The sequence below is a fragment of the Abramis brama genome (assembly GCF_963993115.1).
Source record: "Abramis brama genome assembly, chromosome: 9".
NCBI classification, from domain to species: Eukaryota; Metazoa; Chordata; class Actinopteri; order Cypriniformes; family Leuciscidae; genus Abramis; species Abramis brama.
Window position 1 is genome coordinate 41,430,769 of NC_139971.1, and position 21,016 is coordinate 41,451,784.

Consider the following 21,016-nt stretch of genomic DNA (forward strand, 5'->3'; position numbering starts at 1 on the left):
CAAACTTATTACATTAAGTTTAGTTGATTTTTAAACCTTTTACATCTTCCCTTCTGCAGGTTTTTGAGTCATGATGCAGATAAAGCCTGCGAGTATGTGAGAAGAATTGTGGGTAAAAACCCGTTACTCCTGAGAGAACTGAATCTGAGTGGACGTAAACTAGGAGACACACGAGTGAATCAGATCACTGCTCTACTGCAGGATAAACACTGTAAACTCAACACACTGATGTGAGTAATTTACACAAGTTTCAAAGTTATACTTTGCATTGAAGTATCCCACATTATATTAAGTGTCATCAGCAAATATGTACTGAAATTTAAATTCATCATTTGATACAGTGCTCTTATTGCAGGAGTGGAGCTTGGCCACCCCGCTCACAATTGATGTTTCTGTCTCATTTTTCTTGACAAGAATATACTGGTCTCTACTGGCCTCAAACTCAGTTCCTAGAGGGCCACAGCTCTGCACAGTTTTACTCCAACCCTAATCAAACACACCTGATCCAGCTAATCAAGCTCTTCAGCATTACTAGAAGCTTCCAATCAGATGTCAGTTGGAGCTGGTTGTAGCTAAACTGTGCAAGGCTGTGGCCCTCCAGGAACTGAGTTTGAGACCATGACAACAACACATGGAAGACATTTCAGAAGTGCCTCAGCAAAGTTCGGTTAGGACAGAAGTTTTAAGTGCAGTTCGGTTAGTACAGAAGTTTTAAGTGCGGTTCGGTTAGGACAGAAGTTTTAAGTGCGGTTCGGTTAGGACAGAAGTGTTAAAGAGCATCTTGCAGGTAAAAAAAAAAAATCTAAATGAATATATAACCGTGTATGAAAATACCATATGAAAAGATAATGCAGGATTTAAAATGTTTTAAAACGACATAAGGACACCAATTTAGTAGATAAAGTGAGCGTTTCTTTGACTGCTCGTACAAACCGCTTTTTTTCAACATCGCGTCATTTTACGTCACATGAGGTAGACGTGTGCTGTGCTCTGCCGCAGCTCAGTGCAGAGTAGGTTGGTATTCAGTAAGAGCGGTCGTGAGTCGGTGTGTTTTCAGTAGTTTTTGTATTTCAATTTATTATCGTTATGGTAAATTTATGTGTTTGTGGAGCTTGCAAAAACTCCAGCCTGTCAGAACATCGAGTCCACCGGTTTCCTAACAAGAAAAAGGACGGTGCTATCTTTCGTGCCTGGGTGCGGTTTGTGCAGGTGAAGAGACGGGATTTCTCTTCCGCGTCGGCTTCGGAAAACGCAGTCGTGTGTAGCGTTCACTTCAGATCGGAGGATTATCGTCCCGGCGATATGATGGAGTTCAACATGGGATACCGAAGTAAGAACCGGGTGAGACTCAGAGCTGGTGCGGTTCCTTCAGTGCACGCATCTTCGGGTTCTCCCGCCGGATGTAGGCGCGAGCACAACATCAACTGGCAAACGCAATGTAAGCGGAACGAAACCGAGCTACTCGTTATTGTGTTTGTGTGGACCGTTTATCAGTTTGGACCAGTGCAGCGCGAGCCTGATCAAGCAACACTGTTACTGCGAGATCCAGTACGTTAAATAAAGCATTTGAATTCGCCACATTAGTAATAACATCGCTGCGAGATCTAGTGAGAAATATTCACATTTCTCCGTTATTAACGGATCGAACAGCGCTGACGTGGAAACCAGGAATAAACATTGTGCAATGAATGAACGAACTATCCAGTGTCCACAGATCAGCAACATTCACCATGGCTTTACTGTAACACTAACTTCAACCATGGAAATTTGGCATTTTCCACTAAGGCCCAGTATGCATCCACCTCCCTGCAACACTGACTTTCCTCAGCTGTAAACATTGCCTCGCATTTCCCACACAAGCACCTATGGAACAAAAAATGTATCAGGAATAAATATCTCTCTGTCTCTCGATGAGAAACCGCTAAGTTATATCACGTAACGTTAGTCTGGGTGGATATTAATGAGCATGACAAACGCCTGATCAAAGCTTAGTTTCTGTTATTGTAAATTCCAATATGTTCTGTCTAACATTAATCCTGCCTGTCCCTGCTCTCTTGGCAGCCTAGCAGGCTCATAATTGTATGGCTGTGGTCCGTCAACAATTTCCTCAGCGTCCGAAATGTCATTGCGATCCACTTTTCCCTGTTGTTTGAATCGACCGCTCTCCCTCGTGCTATGTCACGCCCGTCACGCCCATTTTCAGATGCGGAAATAAAATTTTCTCACAAAAACGACTCCAGAACATAGACAGTATAAGAAGTGGACAGAGCCATCTCATTGGAGCTCAGTTGAGACAAGTGAAGCCCATTTTTAGCGATTTTTTTTAGGACTTCCGTTCCTGACGCGCAGACTCAAACTGAGCTTGACGACGTAGATGTGACGTGAGCAACCCGTCTGTCTTCTAGTGGCTGTGGCATGAGAAATCTGAATCATTCCCTTCCGAAACTTGCAGAGACGGAGAGTGTGAGTAGGAGGTGTCCATGAGCTTGGAGCAGGAGAAACTTTTGCTAGGTATTCTGATTAATTATTTTGTCATTTTGCCTCCTCGTCCCCCCCGATTGCCTGCGAGCTTCTCATCCTGTCCATACGGTAATCTCTCTACTGTGCGACAGAGAGTCGCGTGGTTATGATGCAATCGTTAGCCTACTTTTACAAAAACTGCTTCTACGGGGCCATAACATAAGCTACAAGGTAATGGAGCATTTTATACGTTGTCGTGTTTCTTTAGAAATAAATAATGGACAAATGGAGTCTTCAAACGCCTCAGATGTAAAGTTATTCGCTGTTAAAGTGATGCCAAAATGAATGGGAGTCAATGGAATGCTAACAGCAGGTGAAGTTCTGCTACAAGATGGTGGCACGTGGCCAGCTTCAACTTCCGGTCGACTTCCTTCCCGCTTGCTCCAGAAGCCACTGTAGCGTATTTATAATTAAAAAAAAAAAGAAAATCTAGTTCCTACATTATTTTTCTATACATTGACTTGTTGGGTCTTCTAACCTGCAAGATGCTCTTTAAGTGCGGTTTGGTTAGGACAGAAGTGTTAAGTGCGGTTCGGTTAGTACAGAAGTGTTACATGCGGTTCGGTTAGGACAGAAGGGGTTACATCAGCAGTTCATTGATGGTGAAGTTGCATTTCTATGAATCAAATGGAGAGAAGTGCTTTTTATGGGCTTTATCTATCTTTCCTTCCTGCACCTGGATTGTCTCTGAAGTCCTTTAGACTGGCTAATGTCAGCAGGAGAAGAAAAGTTGATATTGGTGCTAGAGCAGACATCTTGGAGCCTGCTTGGACCTTTGTTGGTTATAGTTTTGAGGGTACTGTGAATTTTTAAATAAAGTTACTATAAAGTTAAAAATACTATAAAGTTGTATAGTAGTTTGCCAATTCGTCTTAGGTAAATGGTAACATTTCTTAAAGAGGTTGTTCCACATTATTCAGCAGTCCTCGTGCAATATGCAGAGGAAGGAAGATGTTTCTGAAGATGAAAAGCATGTGTAGCAAATTAGCTGTATGAAATATTAATAATCAATCATAACTGGTTATAATTGATTATGAATATTTGTATCAGTCAATATAATTAACTTAATGTCGTAAATTAATATTACCATCAATTAACCTGTTTGTCCCGTGAACACTCAGGATTAATTGTTTATTAACTCTAAGAAATATACATTTCCGGGGCATGGGAAAGGTCTTTCTTAATTTACAGTACTACTAAGAGCTGTAGCCAAAATCTAAAATGATTAGTGACTCCAGTTATGAGCTTGAGACACAGACAACTTTACGTGTGACATGAACAAGATTTTATTAACTAGTCTAAACACTTAAACTACTCTAAAATACAAACACATACATGCATACAGTTTACCAAGGGAAAGAGAGCTGAAGCAGAATACAGGAAAGCAAGAAGTTATAGCATTGTTTTAAATTCAGCAGATCAACAGCCTTGAGCAAACCATCAGTTTAGTTCTAACACGCCTTTCTTTAAAAAGGGGTAAGGATTCTTAATGTATCAAATAATGACTAAGTCTGATACTTGCACGTCTCGCCCATTTGAACTAAACTGTCCTGATGCAATTTGTTGAGGCTCCAGTTGATCTTTGCTGATGTGGTCTTGATGAGAGAGAACCAGTGGTAGTCAGAGTATCTTTGGTGAATGGAAAGACAAGGCCGCAGCCTGGCACAAACTTGGAGGGTCCTTAGAAACTTCTAATTCAGCATCATCTTCACGTCAGGATTCCAGTACGAGAGGAAGAGAGCTAAGAGAGCTTATGGTGCTTTTCCATTGCATGGTACGGTACGGCTCGGTTCAGTACGGCACGCTTTGGCACATTTCCACTCTATGGTACGATACGGCTCGGTTCGGTACGGCTCACTTATGACGCATTTCCACTGCATGGTACGGTACGGTACGTCTCGCTTCGGCTCGCTTTAAATGGTAGCACCTCTGTTGAGGTTCCAAGCGTACCCTACTGATACTAAAATGCGACGTGAAAACACTGCAGATCACTGATTGGTCAGACAGAATCGTCACTACCAGTGTCATTGTATTTGCGACACGATACACTAAACCCGCTAGATTTAAATAGCCAGTAGACAACAGCCAACGCTGTAGTTTCTTGCAGTTAAAAAGTTTCTTGCAAACTGTTTCTTGCAGTTAAAAACGACCTTTTGTTCAAGCAGGCCTTTGAACATGTAATTTGATTGGATGTTTAAACAATAATCTTTAAGATGCTTATAATACTAATGCGTCACAAAGTTAGCCAGATGTAATGTAAATTAACAAATGGGGGACGAAGATTGGAGTTTATAGAGACTAAACGTGCCACACATATGATTTTGGTAAACTATAGTATGCAACAAAGTCTGAAACATTAATCCCAAAAGTTTACAAGAATACAAAGGCCAAACCACATAGAAGGAAAATCATTAGATGAGAAAATTAGATACATGTTTATATATATTTCTCAAGTGGTTACATATAGGTTCCATATATACATATAGGTTCCATATATACATACCGGACAAGCGGTCAGTACAGTGGACACGGCAAGAGCGCGCAAGTGGTTTTTCTGAATACTTCAGTTCTCCTGTTATTTCAGTGTTGTATTTGAGTCAAGGTAAGCCTATCTTCGATTCTCTGCTTATTTGTCATTTTTAACTTCACATAATTCTGTATTTTATTTAGACGCGTTGCTACATTAAAAAACAGCCGCGTGTGAAAATTATTGCAGTTTAATTGCACTTAAGTATTGACTCCTAGCAGCTAGTTTCGATTTGGCCCATTTTCGCTGTATTTACTTAATTGCCGGACCGAGACAGCTGTCCTCACTCAAGCGGTGAAAGCATTGTATCTATGTAATTTGCGTGCTGTCGCGGAAGCGTCAGAGGAAGCGCTCAGCTCTCGTGTTCAGCCTCTTCGTGCGAAGACCGACTCGGGTAAAGACCAGCGACTCTACCTGCGCGACTCCACCGAGCAAGGACACCAGAAAGGCACTTAAGTATCTTCTTCCCCCTTTCCCTTCCCACTTTTTATCTTATTTTTATCTTATTTTTCACCTTACTCAACATGTGCTTTCAATACATTCCTGTTATCTCTCGGCAACGCCCTTTTATCACGCGCAAAAGGCAGCGCAATACTGCTAATCTGCATCCCATTCTCTCATCCTCACACACACCTCTCTCTCTTTCCGTGGGTCTATGGAATTGTCAGTCAGCAGTCAATAAAGCTGACTTCATTCCAGCCTTTGCATCTCATTCTACTCTTAGTATCTTGGGCTTGACTGAGACCTGGATTCGTCCAGAAGACTCAGCAATTCAACTGAGACTGCATTACTGTCGGTCACAGAAGCCCTATGGATCGCAAAAGCTGCTTCCAAATCTTCAGTTCTCATTCTCCTGGATCTGTCTGCTGCCTTCGACACTGTGAATCATCAGATCCTTCTGTCCACCCTCTCATCACTGGGCATCACAGGAACCTCACTCCACTGGTTTGAGTCCTATCTCACAGGTAGATCATTCAAGGTTGCATGGAGAGGTGAGGTATCCAGAGCACATCAACTGACCACAGGGGTTCCTCAGGGTTCAGTTCTTGGTCCCCTCCTCTTCTCCATCTACACCACATCACTGGGACACATCATACAGGCACATGGTTTCTCCTACCACTGCTATGCTGATGACACACAGCTCTTCCTCTCATTTCAACCAGATGATCCCACAGTAGCTGCACGGATCTCAAGCTGTCTGGCGGACATCTCGGCATGGATGAAGGAACATCACCTGCAGCTAAACCTGGCAAAGACTGAGCTTCTCGTCCTCCCTGCCAATCAGTCTCTACAGCACGACTTCACTATCCAGCTAGAATCATCATCAATCACCCCATCAAGGTCGGTCAGAAATCTTGGAGTAACATTTGATGACCAGCTGACCTTCACAGATCACATTTCAAAGACAGCTCGATCATGCAGGTTTGCACTGCACAACATCAGGAAGATCAGGCCTTTCCTTACTGAGCATGCAACACAAGTTCTCGTCCAGGCCCTAGTCATTTCTAGGCTTGACTACTGCAATGCTCTTCTGGCTGGACTTCCATCATGTGCAACCAAACCTCTACAAATGATTCAGAACGCTGCAGCTCGTCTTGTCTTCAACGAGCCCAAGAGGGCCCACGTCACTCCTCTGTTCATCTCTCTGCACTGGCTACCACTCGCTGCTCGCATCAAGTTCATGGCATTGACACTTGCTTACAGATCTATCACAGGTTCAGCTCCCTCCTACTTTCACTCACTCCTACAAGTCTACATCCCTACCAGAAGCCTACGATCGGTCAATGAGCGACGTCTTGTGGTTCCATCACAGAAAGCCACAAAATCACTTTCCAGAACATTCTCATTCACAGTTCCATGCTGGTGGAATGCTCTCCCCACCCTCATCCGGAGTGCAGAATCCCTGACATCATTCAAAAGACAGCTGAAAACCCATCTCTTCCGTGAGCACTTAACCGCATAAAACCCCCCCCCCCAAAAAAACCCTTTCCTTTCCCTTTAAAACCGCGCTTATCGGGCTTATGCTACTTTTAGTGCCGCTTTCAGAGCGCTCACGTCTGTAAGGACTCTTACAGAGTCAACGCATCGCTATGCATACGCGCCCGCAATGCTATGCATCGCTACGCTTCGGCCGCCATTATGCGTCTATGCGTAGCAAAATGTGTCGTCCCAGTTTTTGATACGCGACGCACCGTTGCATGCAATACTATGCGTTGTTGGTGGATGCGATACTGCCCGCGTTGCTTGCATCCGACGTGTAGACTCTGTAGACTATGAAAGGGAGCACGTCGCTCGCATTGCTCGCGTTGACTCTGTTAGAGCCCTAACGGAGAACTGTCCCGTCCGTAACATTGTTTTTTTTTTTTGTGTGAAATAAATTTCTAAATAAATGCCACTTATAGTCCAGTGCAATATATGTTTTTTTCCGTAGATATTCCAATATATTTGAATACATTGCTTTGATAACCGTTCAAATTTGATTTTTCTCAAAAGTGACAGCCCTAGTGCACAATCTGCTCCATAGAACTGGCTTAAACAGATGATCTGAGGGGTTTTAGAAGATTAAATACAACCCAAAACTAAAAAACAGACCAGGCCTCTATTAGGGACCGGCCTTTATTTATCCAAACCTGTAGCCACACCAGGCGTGTAAAAGAGACGGGCGTCTATTTGGGACTCAGCTATTATTTGAAGTTTTACGGTAGTTGATCTCAACCAGTCTGCAAAAACATTTACAGTGAGCTCACAGTCACACACATAGGGGTGTGTGACGGTTAGTATATAACCGTGAGGCCGACGGTTATAGTTGAACACCGTCATTAGAACTCTATAACCGCCAAAACCGTGTTATTAAAATATTTTTTACAAACATTTTTTATCATAGAGAATATTTAAATACTAATTAAAAACAATTGTTAACAGTCTGTGTCATTAATGGTCTACGTCGTTTCCAACTGTATTTGATTCTTTGCCAAGTAGCCTACCAATGCAAGTTTTGTTTTGTAAATCGTCAGACATGATTTTTACCACTTCATTAAGTTTTTCTTTGTAGAAAGCCTTTCTTTAAAGTGAATTTCGTTTTGTACAAATTGTATCTTAATACAATATAGCAGACAATATAATAACCGTGACATTGAGGCGCCAACGCGCCACGTTCAATTGCATTTTATTGTTAAAAGCCTTTCTTTAAAACGAATTTCGTTTTGTACAAATTGTATCTTCATTTTAATAAATGTTTTATCAACCAATTGCATGTATTTAATAAATAAAAAGCAGATATAGCAGACAATATAATAACCGGCGCTGGTGTGCCGCGTTCACTTGCATTGCATTGTGAACTAGAGCGCATCTCATCGTAAATGAATGAAACTCAGCGTAGGCCTATGCCTCATACATTAGCATTAAATATCTTTGCTGCATCCTTTCTAGAACAAACAAGGGCTTTCTCGCGGCTCGCATCAGCAGAGCATTCCATCTTCCATAGACCGTCACCGCAAAACAATCACACGGGCGGGTGCGGCTTTGAAATTTGGATTAAAAAAACGGTGCGGATGATGAGTGCGGTTGCAGATGATAATCGATAACATTGATTATTATTATTTTTTAATTTAGGCGATCAGGTGTCTGCTCCTTTATTCAAACTAAGTTGTCCTATAGCCTACAGACGAACGTTGCATGCTTGGTCTTGTCTTGGTCTCGATACCCTCTGGTCTTGGTAGTGTCTTGGTCTCGATACCCTCTGGTCTTGGTAGTGTCTTGGTCTCGGTTTAGGCGGTCTTGACTACAAGTCTACTGAATAATAACAGTATTACAGCAAAAGGTTGTGCTGCTCTGACTTCAGCGTTTAATTCAAACCCTTCAAACCTGATAGAGCTGGATCTGAGTGAGAACTAGATGTACCGCATGGCGGTACAAAATATGACCGCCGCTCAGGCCTGCACTGGCTTTCTACAAAAATAAATGACGTGGAGCAATTTGGCTGTATTGCGTGTTTATGTATATAAGTTGTATATTTTAAAAGACTGTCTGGAGTATTCCTGTGGATCATGGATAATTTAGAGTTTTGTAATTTTTTGCCATTACTATTTAAGTTTTATATCAAAAGTCATTAGTTTAGACACTTAACATCCATAATGTGAAAACGTCACATCCATAACAGTGGTTAACAGTAAAAAGCGACTGAAGTGCCCTTGAGCAAGGCACCTAACCCCTCACTGCTCCCCGAGCGCCGCTGTTGTTGCAGGCAGCTCACTGCGCCGAGATTAGTGTGTGCTTCACCTCACTGTGTGTTCACTGTGTGCTGAGTGTGTTTCACTAATTCACGGATTGGGATAAATGCAGAGACCAAATTTCCCTCACGGGATCAAAATAGTATATATACTTATACTTATACATACTAAGTATGAAAAATCTGTGTTTTTTTTTTTCAAAGGACCGTCCCATTCAATTTATACAAACCTCTACCAAACGGTTGAGGTGCCTGTTGATGGTAAAAGTCTGTTATCTGACTTTGGCATGGGTTTGTTGTGTTTTACTGAAATAAAAAACATTTTTTCCCCAAAAAAGTGGTTTTATCTTGTAGCCCTGGTCCCAGAGTTTTAAAAAAACAATGTTAACAAAATTAAACTCATTCCCACTGTACCTAGTAGAACACTTAAGTAAATGTCCCATTGAAATTAATGGGATTTTATGGATTTAGGTGAAGAAAGTGTACACATAATACATTTTGGTCTGTACCATGAAGAGAAAACTGATTCAACTATATAAACTATATATTTTCTGAAAGCGTAGACTCTCAGGATGTGATCTAACATGGCATGAAACATGTCCCACCCACGTCATTAGTATACTGCCCAAGCATAACACATTGGGTATTGGTAAATCGGGTATATGGCTGATACCTAAAAAAAGTAGTAGTATGTGCATGTCTGTCTGTGTGTGTGTGTGTATGTGTGTGTGTTTGTGTATGTGTGTGTCTGTGTGTGTCTGTGCGTGTATGTGTGCGTGCGTACATGTGTGTGCGCGTGTGTGTTTGTGTGTGTGTGTCTGTGCATGTGGATTTGTATGTGTGTGTATGGGTGTGTGTCTGTGCCTGTGGATGTCAGTGTGTGTGCATGCTCGCGTTTGTTTGTATTCCTGCATGTGTGTGTGTGACAGTATCATCCTAAACCAGCAACCCTTCGCTCAACAGCACCATCTACAGGCCGATGAGTGTACAGTCACTAAATGTGCACATAAATGAATTTATTTTATACCCCCCCCATGGATGAAATTCTACGAAACTTAGCATACCCCCAGAGGATGTCAAGTTAATCATACACATGAAATATGGTGCAGTTCTGAACATCTCCACTGAAGATAGGGGCGATTAAAGCAGAATAATATTGCATTTTAATTTTTTATGGGAGGGGCGCAAATCACAAATGACTGATTATGGGCTAGGTTGATGTGGGCCCTTAAGAGCAACATACCATCAAAATTTCTTCATCCTCGGTGCCACGGTTCAGGTAGTTATTTAGGAAAAACTGCATTTTTTGGGTTTGGGGGGGCCCAGCGCGGGGGGGGAGGGGCCCCCGGGGACCAAATGAAATTTTTCCGTAAAAGTCTAGTGGGGCTACATGCCCACCAAATTTCATGTTCCCCGGTGTTTCGGTGTCCCTGGTATCGTTGACGAAAAATTCACGGGGGGCCCAGCGAGGGGGGGGAGTGGCCCCCGGGGACCAAACGAAATTTTTCCGTAAAAGTCTAGTGGGGCTACATGCCCACCAAATTTCATGTTCCCCGGTGTTTCGGTGTCCCTGGTATCGTTGACGAAAAATTCACGGGGGCCCCAGCGCGGGGGGGGAAGTGGCCCCCGGGGACCAAACGAAATTTTTCCGTAAAAGTCTAGTGGGGCTACATGCCCACCAAATGTCATGTTCCCCGGTGTTTCGGTGTCCCTGGTATTTCGGTGTCCCTGGTATCGTTGACGAAAAATTCACGGGGGGCCCAGCGCGGGGGGGGGGGAGTGGCCCCCGGGGACCAAACGAAATTTTTCCGTAAAAGTCTAGTGGGGCTACATGCTCACCAAATTTCATGTTCCCCGGTGTTTCGGTGTCCCTGGTATCGTTGACGAAAAATTCACGGGGGGCCCAGCGCGGGGGGGGGAGTGGCCCCCGGGGACCAAACTAAATTTTTCTGTAAAAGTCTAGTAGACCAACATACCATAAAAATTTCTTCATCCTCGGTGCCACGGTTCAGGTAGTTATTTAGGAAAAACTGCATTTTTTGGGTTTGGGGGGGCCCAGCATGGGGGGGGGGAGTGGCCCCCGGGGACCAAACGAAATTTTTCCGTAAAAGTCTAGTGTCTAAAGTTCCTGAATGCATATTGGAGAAAATTAAGTGTGTATTTTCATTTATCTACATTTCTGCATGATAATGTACTTTTCTGTGTACGTCCATTTAATTGAAATTACCATTTTTGTACATTGCTATGTTCTGATGAAAGTGAAATATTTAAATTAGGCAGATGTTATATTAAGACATCTGTTGCTTATCGGTGGGGTCAGATTTTTGCTAATATTAAAATAAAAATATTGCTACATTTTCACACCAAATTTTCTAATTGCCAAGCATTTGCAATGCTTTTTATAATAATTATTACAATTATTAGGTTTTTTTATGATTTAAATAGTCATCTCTATTTATACATGTGTTTTGCTTATGTAGTGTAGATCATTAAGTGCTTAACAGCTTCTTTCATACACAGACTTTCAGACTGCAGTATCACAGAAGGAGGTTATAAAGCTCTGGCTTCAGCTCTGAGATCAAACCCTTCACACCTGATAGAGCTGGATCTCAGAGGAAATGATCCTGGACAATCAGGAGTGAAGGAGCTCAGTGATTTACTAAAGGATGAACGCTGTACATTAAAGACCATCAGGTGATAAACGAGACAATTATCATAACTATGATTTTAACCAGATATTACACAACACTATACATTAATACTACACTGGACTAGAGGTGCAAAATATATCAGTGCCTGAGATATAATTGGCTGATCACTGGGACAATAGAATTTCCACTATTATTTCCATTAATAAGTTTTGTTATATTTGTGTTCAGCATATCATTTCTGATAATGACTCAGTGTATTTGTCTGGCGGTGTCATGTGTGTTTGGACAAATTATCATATCACATTATCATTTTCTGTTAGTATTAGTTTTGGGCATGTTTTAGTTTTGATCAGCTACTGTAATTGTAGATATTCTGTTTAATGTGTTCTGTTTATGTGTAAAGAAGTAATAAGTAAAAACAATGAAAATACATTTCTGTATTTTCTCTTACTGGTGTTTGCTTATACATGAAAATGGCATATTGTTTGTTTGTGTTCTGTATGTTTATGTATATTTTATGGTTATTACATCCTGTAAATTTCATTTTGGTTTAATTCATTGATACAAATGCTTGTAGTAAATCATTCTACTCTGTTTAGTGACTCATTCAGGATGAAGCTGCAAAAGGCATAAAATAGGAATATTATCTGATTTGTAATTCTACTTCCTGTAGGTTTTTGAAAAGTGCTGCTGCACAGGAAGCGTGTGACTATCTCACTAAAGTTCTGGGTAAAAGTCCATTATTACTGACAGAACTGGATCTGAGTGAAGATAAATTAGGAGATCTGGATGGAGAGAAGCTCTCTGCTCTTTTGATGGACTCTCATAGCAAAGTGGAGAAAATCAAGTGAGTCAACATGATTTATACATTATAATTTCTCTGAGATCTGTTGATCTGATGTGTGTTAAATATGTACTGAATAATAAATGATGGTGTTTCTGTGTTTAGGCTGAATAATTGTGAGCAGACAGAGAAAAGCTGTTCAGTTCTAGCTACTGTTCTCTCCTCTAAAACCATCCTGAAAGAGCTGAACCTGAACAACAGCCGTCTGCTGGACTCTGGAGTCAAAGAGATCTGTGAGGGACTGAAGAATCCTGTGTGTGAGCTGAAGATACTCAAGTGAGTACATTTCACCATCAGCTTTCAACACCACAACACTTGCTTATCAGTTGCATATATTTGAGTCCACTCACCTTCAGAAGTGAGGAAAAATCTAAGAATAGTTTTTTAATTTTGTTTTGTAATTATAAAATGGGAACAAATAAATAGCAAACGGTGGCACAATACAATAGAATGAAAAGACAAATTAAACAAACACGGTTTTATGTTTTTCAGGTGCTAATGCTTACAACTAAAGTTACAAAAGTTATTGAGTCAAGAGCAGTGAGGGGGTTTTCTCTTTGTCTTTTGTTCTTTGATTAAAATGATAGCACTGCCAGGTTGAGTGAAGGGAGCGAGGACTCAATTGCAAGAAAAAGGGCTTTTATTCAATATATCACAAACTAAAACAAAAAACAAACAAAAACTACCCCGAGGGGGAAAACAAGACAGACTTGGACTTGACTTGACTGAAGCACACGGCGTATGACAATGATCCAGCACAGGACTGAAGACACAAGGAGAATAAATAGGGAGAGCAAACAAAGCAGGTAACGAGGGAGGACAGGTGGGGAAAATGAACTAATAATCCGGTAACAAGATGGGAGGGGCTAGACAATTGACAGGAGAGCACATGGCACAAGGAAACACATGACAAGCCATGTGCTCACAACAAACAGGACTAGAACACAAAACGAGACATGAACACGCAGCTAGTGAAAACTCATAAGCCACGTGTTCACACAAAACATAACATGAAAGCACACAGCCAGTGAAAAACAAGCTGTGTGCTACACAGCACAAGACAAGAAAAAACTCACGCAGACAGAAGAGCGCGCGGCTCGAGCAAAACTCGAAACCGCGCGCGCTCACGTGACAAGACAGAGCGCACGAGAACGAGCGAAAGCTCATTCCGTGCGCTCACAAAAGAAAACAAACACGCGGAGCATTGATGTCCGAATCCCGACACAGAACCGAAACCTAACTAGACAGACGTGTCGGGATCCAAACACCATGCCCCGCACATATAACAAGGCACGTAGACAAGTGAGTGCACGGCCCGAGCGCGCTCAGAACCGCGCACTCACACAGAGACGAGACAAAACAGGGAGTGTCAGAGCTCTGTCACAAAACCAAGAAATTAACTAGACCGAAGTGACAGAACCCTGACAAGCAGTAGCTTTATTATTAGGCTGATGTCACTTAAGACTGAATACTAATCCAATATACTGTTACACAACATGCCTTCTTATCTCAACTATTTACAGTTCAAAACTGACTGTATTTACAGCAGTGTTCATTTTAGTTCTAGTGTTCATTCTAAGTTTTCATGTTTTTTAGACTTTCAAACTGCAGTATCACAGAAGAAGGTTATAAAGCTCTGGCTTCAGCTCTGAGATCAAACCCTTCACACCTGATAGAGCTGGATCTCACTGGAAATGATCCTGGACAATCAGGAGTGAAACACCTCATTAATGTACAAAAGAATTTTTGCCGTTCACTGAAAACACTGAGGTGAGTGTTTTCTACAAATTAAGATTTTATCTGAAAGTGAATTAAACCATCAAACTATATTTCTGCACTTACTTGCATCAATATTCTTTTACCACATCTGTGCCGTGCACATTTGTGAAATATCAATGTACTGTCTTTGTTTCTAGGATATTACAAAGTCCTGCTGCAGATGAAGCCTGTCAGTATGTGAGAGACATTTTGGGTAAAAATCTGTTATTCCAGAGTGAGCTGAATCTGAATAAACGTAAACTAGGAGACACAGAAGTGAATCAGATCGCTGCTCTACTGCAGGATAAACTCTGTGAAATCAACACACTGATGTGAGTATTGTGTTCACTTGTTATTGTACATTTAAAGTGTCTCAAAGAAATCAGGTGACCAAAACACTTTAAGGCAGGGGTGTCAAACATACGGCCATGGGCTGAATACGGCCTACAGGTTTGTCTAATCCTAAACTGTCCTGATGCAATTTGTTGAGGCTCCAGTTGATCTTTGCTGATGTGGTCTTGATGAGAGAGAAACAGTGGTAGTCAGAGTATCTTTGGTGAATGGAAAGACAAGGCCGCAGCCTGGCACAAACTTGGAGGGTCCTTAGAAACTTCTAATTCAGCATCATCTTCACGTCAGGATTCCAGTACGAGAGGAAGAGAGCTAAGAGCTGATCTTTAAAGCGTGAAGATGTCACACCCTCTGGAGGTGTAAGAGCCAATCAAACGTGTTCTCCTTAGGAGGGAAAAATTTCTTTTTTTTTGTTCAAGCAGGCCTTTGAACATGTCATTTGATTGGATGTTTAAACACAATAATCTTTAAGATGCTTATAATACTAATGCGTCACAAAGTTAGCCAGATGTAATGTAAATTAACAAATGGGGGTTTATAGAGACTAAACGTGCCACACATATGATTTTGGTAAACCATAGTATGCAACAAAGCATTATTTCAACATTAATCCCAAAATCCCAAAACATTAGTCCCAAAAGTTTACAAGAATACAAAGGCCAAACCACATAGAAGGAAAATCATTAGATGAGAAAATGAGATACATGTTTATATATATTTCTCAAGTGGTTACATATAGAATATATAGGATTAACATGGTGTATTTAAAATCCTCAGCAAGAATTTGAGTCACAGCTCTCTCTAGAAATTGCTTTGCGTCGTAAAACTCTTTTATCAGTCTCAATGTGTCCTGTAACAAGACACCGCGTTCTGCCAGTGTGTTAGCTTCATTTGGGATGTTAGTTTTTGGGGAAAGTTTCACAGGCCTTTGTTGGGAGAGTGAGTTGGGCTGGATTATTCATTAAATAAATGAATAATTTGTGTGTGTCTGATTGGTCCAGACGTTACACATGAAATAATGCATTGTCTTACAAAAGGCATGAGAACTATAATTTGGCAAAAATGAAATAGAGATTGTCAAACTGTCAAAAGATTTGTGAATTTGTGAGCACAGAAGAACTCGGTCAGACAAAGGCTTATTAAGGAATATTTCTGTAAAACAAATTAATTTTATTAAAAGGCCAGCTATAAAAAAATCCACTGTTGAGCGGATGTTTGAAACAGGTGTTTGAAGCTACTGGAGTCTCTGGAGTCTACTCACCCTGCAGGCTGGCAGTTGTGCATAAAGCTGCATTTATGCCACTTATAACTTACAAATGACAATAATACAAGAAGAAGCAATTAAGGGTACATTAACAGGACAACTATGTGTTTTGTTTACTTTATAATACGTTTTATTTTTAACTTAAACAAATACAACAGATAACATTCAAAACTCATCGGCTTAGACTGCATTTGAAGAAAAATAAACACAACAGTATTCCCTCACGCATTGCAGCCATGGGTAGTCATTTTCCCATTCAATTCTATATTTTTGTGCTCTTTTCTTTTTTGCCGGCTGCTCGGAGGTAGTCATTTTTACATTTCCCGCTGTTGTCACTTGTCGTCATCGTTGCTACGATACGTGACTCACAATGACTGAAACGACCAATTAAAAGGGCATTCTCTGATGATGTTCCAAGATGTTAAAAACGCTACGCTGATCATAGACAAACAGAGGGAGAAATTAGTATCTACCGCACCGTCTGGTTTTTTTTTCTCTTATATATTAGAAGCTATGTGTCTGTCATGGATTTGCACTTAATTGATTCTCAAAAATACGGAACAAAGTGCGTTCCGTATCAGTTCAATAAGGAACAAGACTTTTATGTGTCAAATACGGGACGATTCCGTATTATACGGAACGGTTGGCAACCTTAGCTCACAGACAACACCATTGTCAAAATGATCCCCATATTTTGCATTTTGGCCGTTTGTTTACACGACAACAGCGTTTTGGGTGCCTGAAAACGCAAAGTTTTGAAAACGGGTTTCAAAGACAAAGTGCAAGTTTTTGAAATGGTCTCCGTGTAAACAACAAAAACGTGAATCTGTGAAGACGATGATGTCATGCACATGCCCATTGTGTTTAGTCTATAGTGTTTAATCGCCATCTAGTGGCCTGGCAGCAGAATACAGCGTTTTCCGTGAGTTTCGCGGATCTGTGTGAAAGGGGATCGCTTTGATAATGGTGTCGTCTGTACGCGGAAAACTCAAAGGAAAAACTTTTCAGCATATCGTTTTAAGCATATTGGTGTAAGCGTACCCTAAGACTGTCATTGCTGTTCATTAAAAAAGGTTTGGAATTGGAAATAAATTGAAGAATGGTTCCTGTCTTTGTTTTCTTTCTCTTCAGGCTGAATAATAGTGATGTATGTCTTGAGACCGGTCTTGGTCTTGTCTTGGTCTCGGACCTCTCGGTCTTGTCTAGGTCTCGCTGTCTCAGACTGACATAGTGGTCGGGGGATTTAGCAATACAATGCTACAATATCCGCGACGACACAACGTTCGATAATGCAACATTGTTATTATTAATAATAATTATAATTTACTATATTTCCGTATGTCTAAAGGGTGTCGCACACCAGACGAGAAGCGCAGCTCCACGTCTTTAAAATTCGAACACATTATTCTCTATGAGTGTACATTGTCTCAAATCGTCGTTAATGTATATACTGACTTCACCCTGTGCTGCAATATTCATTCAGTTTTACACTCATTTACAGAAATCAGCTGCTTGAATGAAAATTGCTGATGTTATCGGATTTTCAGGTGATATTCTCAATTCATTCAGTTAATGGACGCTCTGAGGCAAAGTGAATTCAGACTGCAGACTAAGCAACGATTGTATTTAATTGTACAGTACAATCATAACATAGTACAGACATGATCTTAATTCCATAATATCCTTAAACATAACTATATTGCTGGCCATAAACTGACAAAGTGCGCGTCCGGTGTGCGATATCTCAAGTTGTCATAGACGCGACGCGGCGCTTCTCGTACGGATGCGCAGGGCTCTCTTGCGTGCACAATAGGGCTGTCACTTTTTATTCGATATTCGAATATGCATTCGAGCATGACGTGAAATATCCGTAATCGAACTATAAATAAACTATTCGTTTTTAAAGTGCCATGTAGCGCATTTTTTACAGTCTATGATTAGAACGTTTGTTTTTTATTTTGTTTGCCATCTGAATTGAATTGTTCTGTTTAAAAGTAGACATTTCAAGCTTTCTATATATTTCTCAGGTCTGTGAGGCAAGTACCTTATATGCTAAGTTTCAGTTAATTTATGAGACGAGCTCCAGGTTCACGCGCCGGCGCCTCCGTGTGGTGATTATCTATTTTCTACTATATTTACTTCTTATTTTTTAAATCCAGGCAAATGGTTGATGAAACATTGATCAAAATTAAGATACAATTAATACAAAACGAAATTAAATTTAAAGACAGGCTTTGTGCTTTCTGTTTGAGGTCTCTGTGAAAGTTTTAAAGCAGTCTTTTAGTGCCGCTTTCAGAGCGCTCACGTCCGTAAGGGCTCTTACAGAGTCAACGCATCGCTACGCATACGCGCCCGCAAGGCTACGCATCGCTACGCTTCGGCCGCCATTATGCGTCTATGCGTAGCAAAATGTGTCGTCCCAGTTTTTGATACGCGACGCACTGTTGCATGCAATACTATGCGTTGTTGGTGGGGGCGATACTGCCCACGTTGCTTGCGTCCGACGTGTAGACTCTGTAGACTAAGAAAGGGAGCACACCGCTCGCATTGCTCGCGTTGACTCTGTTAGAGCCCTAACGGAGAACTGTCCCGTCCGTAACATTGTTTTTTTTTTTTTTTGTGAAATAAATTTCTAAATAAATGCCACTTATAGTCCAGTGCGATATGTTTTTTTTTTTCCGTAGATATTCCAATATATTTGAATACATTGCTTGATATTTGATACCCGTTCAAATTTGATTTTTCTCAAAAGTGACAGCCCTAGTGCACAATCTGCTCCATAGAACTGGCTGAAACAGACGATCTGACGGGTTTTAGAAGATTAAATACAACCCAAAACTAAAAAACAGACCAGGCCTCTATTAGGGACCGGCCTTTATTTATCCAAACCTGTAGCCACACCAGGTGTGTAAAAGAGACGGGCGTCTATTTGGGACTCGGCTATTATTTGAAGTTTTACGGTAGTTGATCTCAACCAGTCTGCAAAAACATTTACAGTGAGCTCACAGTCACACACATGACATGGTCTGTCTCTGTATTGTTCTGCCTGTAGTTGAAGTAATACCGTCTAATATGTATTGAATGTAAACTGCGGTTGAATCCTAGTATGCTGCTGTTCTTGAATTCATACCAGTTATTGCTTAGCTTCAACACTAGTCTGTTTTTTTCCCCTCCGGTCTGGATTTAGTCTTGGTCTTGACTTGGTCTGTCTTGGTCTTGGTCTTGTCTTGGTCTCGATACCCTCTGGTCTTGGTAGTGTCTTGGTCTCGGTTTAGGCGGTCTTGACTACAAGTCTACTGAATAATAACAGTATTACAGCAAAAGGTTGTGCTGCTCTGACTTCAGCGTTTAATTCAAACCCTTCAAACCTGATAGAGCTGGATCTGAGTGAGAATAAACTCGGAAACTCTGGAATAAAGAACATCTGTGTTCTGTTGGAAAATCCTGAATGCATATTGGAGAAAATTAAGTGTGTATTTTCATTTATCTACATTTCTGCATGATAATGTACTTCTCTGTGTCCATTAATTGAAATTACCATTTTTGTACATTGCTATGTTTTGATGAAATTTAAATATTTAAATTAGGCAGATGTTATATTAAGACATCGGTTGCTTATCTGTGGGGTCAGATTTTTGCTCATATTAAAATAAAAATATTGCTAAATTTTCACACCAAATTTTCTAATTGCCAAGCATTTGGCAATGCTTTTTATAATAATTATTACAATTATTAGGTTTTTTAATGATTTAAATAGTCATCTCTATTTATACATGTGTTTTGCTTATGTAGTGTAGATCATTAAGTGCTTAACAGCTTCTTTCATACACAGACTTTCAGACTGCAGTATCACAGAAGGAGGTTATAAAGCTCTGGCTTCAGCTCTGAGATCAAACCCTTCACACCTGATAGAGCTGGATCTCAGAGGAAATGATCCTGGACAATCAGGAGTGAAGGAGCTCAGTGATTTACTAAAGGATGAACGCTGTACATTAAAGACCATCAGGTAATAAACTAGACAATTATCATAACTATGATTTTAACCAGATATTACACAACACTATACATTAATACTACACTGGACTAGAGGTGCAAAATATATCAGTGCCTGAGATATAATTGGCTGATCACTGGGACAATAGAATTTCCACTATTATTTCCATTAATAAGTTTTGTTATATTTGTGTTCAGCATATCATTTCTGATAATGATTCAGTGTATTTGTCTGGCAGTGTCATGTGTGTTTGGACAAATTATCATATCACATTCTCATTTTCTGTTAGTATTAGTTTTGGGCATGTTTTAGTTTTGATCAGCTACTGTAATTATAGATATTCTGTTTAAAGGTGCCATGTGTCAGAATTGAGTTAAAAATATCCAAAAAATGAGCTACACGCATCAAAAGAATGAGAAGGAATAAGGGCGATGATGTCATTAAAAATATGACAAGTTATAGTGCTGCAGAGATATCAACCTGAATTAGCATTAGCATTACTAGTCACAGCCCGACAGGTGTCGTAATACCAGTTTCGGCCATGGGAGGCGGTATGCGGGCAACATAACCACCAGCCAAACATGCAATACACGAATAACTCACACGGCTTGTGGGCGTACTTGAACCTGATGTCAATCGTGTGGAAAGTACAGCCCACTACTACATTCAAATAAAATCTGATAAAAAAAGGAACAGAACCAGACAACTAATGGACATGAAAGAAATGAGGTTCGACTCCGAACTTGCAACATTTCTTTTGGATTGGTAAGTAAGATGCTGTTAGTATTTCGTTAGAAGTTTGTTTTATATGTTTGTGTAGTTTTTTCGGGAAGTTATAACATAGAAATGTATCGAAGGCTGTTCGATAAACGTATATAT

At 40.7% G+C, this 21,016-nt stretch overlaps 1 protein-coding gene across 1 annotated transcript in view; it reads left to right on the forward strand.

Annotated features, from left to right (window-relative positions):
- The window catches only part of LOC311089879 (uncharacterized protein), an 832,216-nt gene that overhangs the window by 7,487 nt on the left and 803,713 nt on the right, over positions 1-21,016 (forward strand). The window contains exons 9-15 of the mRNA XM_084124910.1: positions 60-230; positions 11,796-11,969; positions 12,600-12,773; positions 12,876-13,046; positions 14,367-14,540; positions 14,687-14,860; positions 19,976-20,149. Coding sequence (XP_083981036.1) covers positions 60-230; positions 11,796-11,969; positions 12,600-12,773; positions 12,876-13,046; positions 14,367-14,540; positions 14,687-14,860; positions 19,976-20,149 — 1,212 coding nt within the window. The remainder of the gene's footprint in view (positions 1-59; positions 231-11,795; positions 11,970-12,599; positions 12,774-12,875; positions 13,047-14,366; positions 14,541-14,686; positions 14,861-19,975; positions 20,150-21,016) is intronic.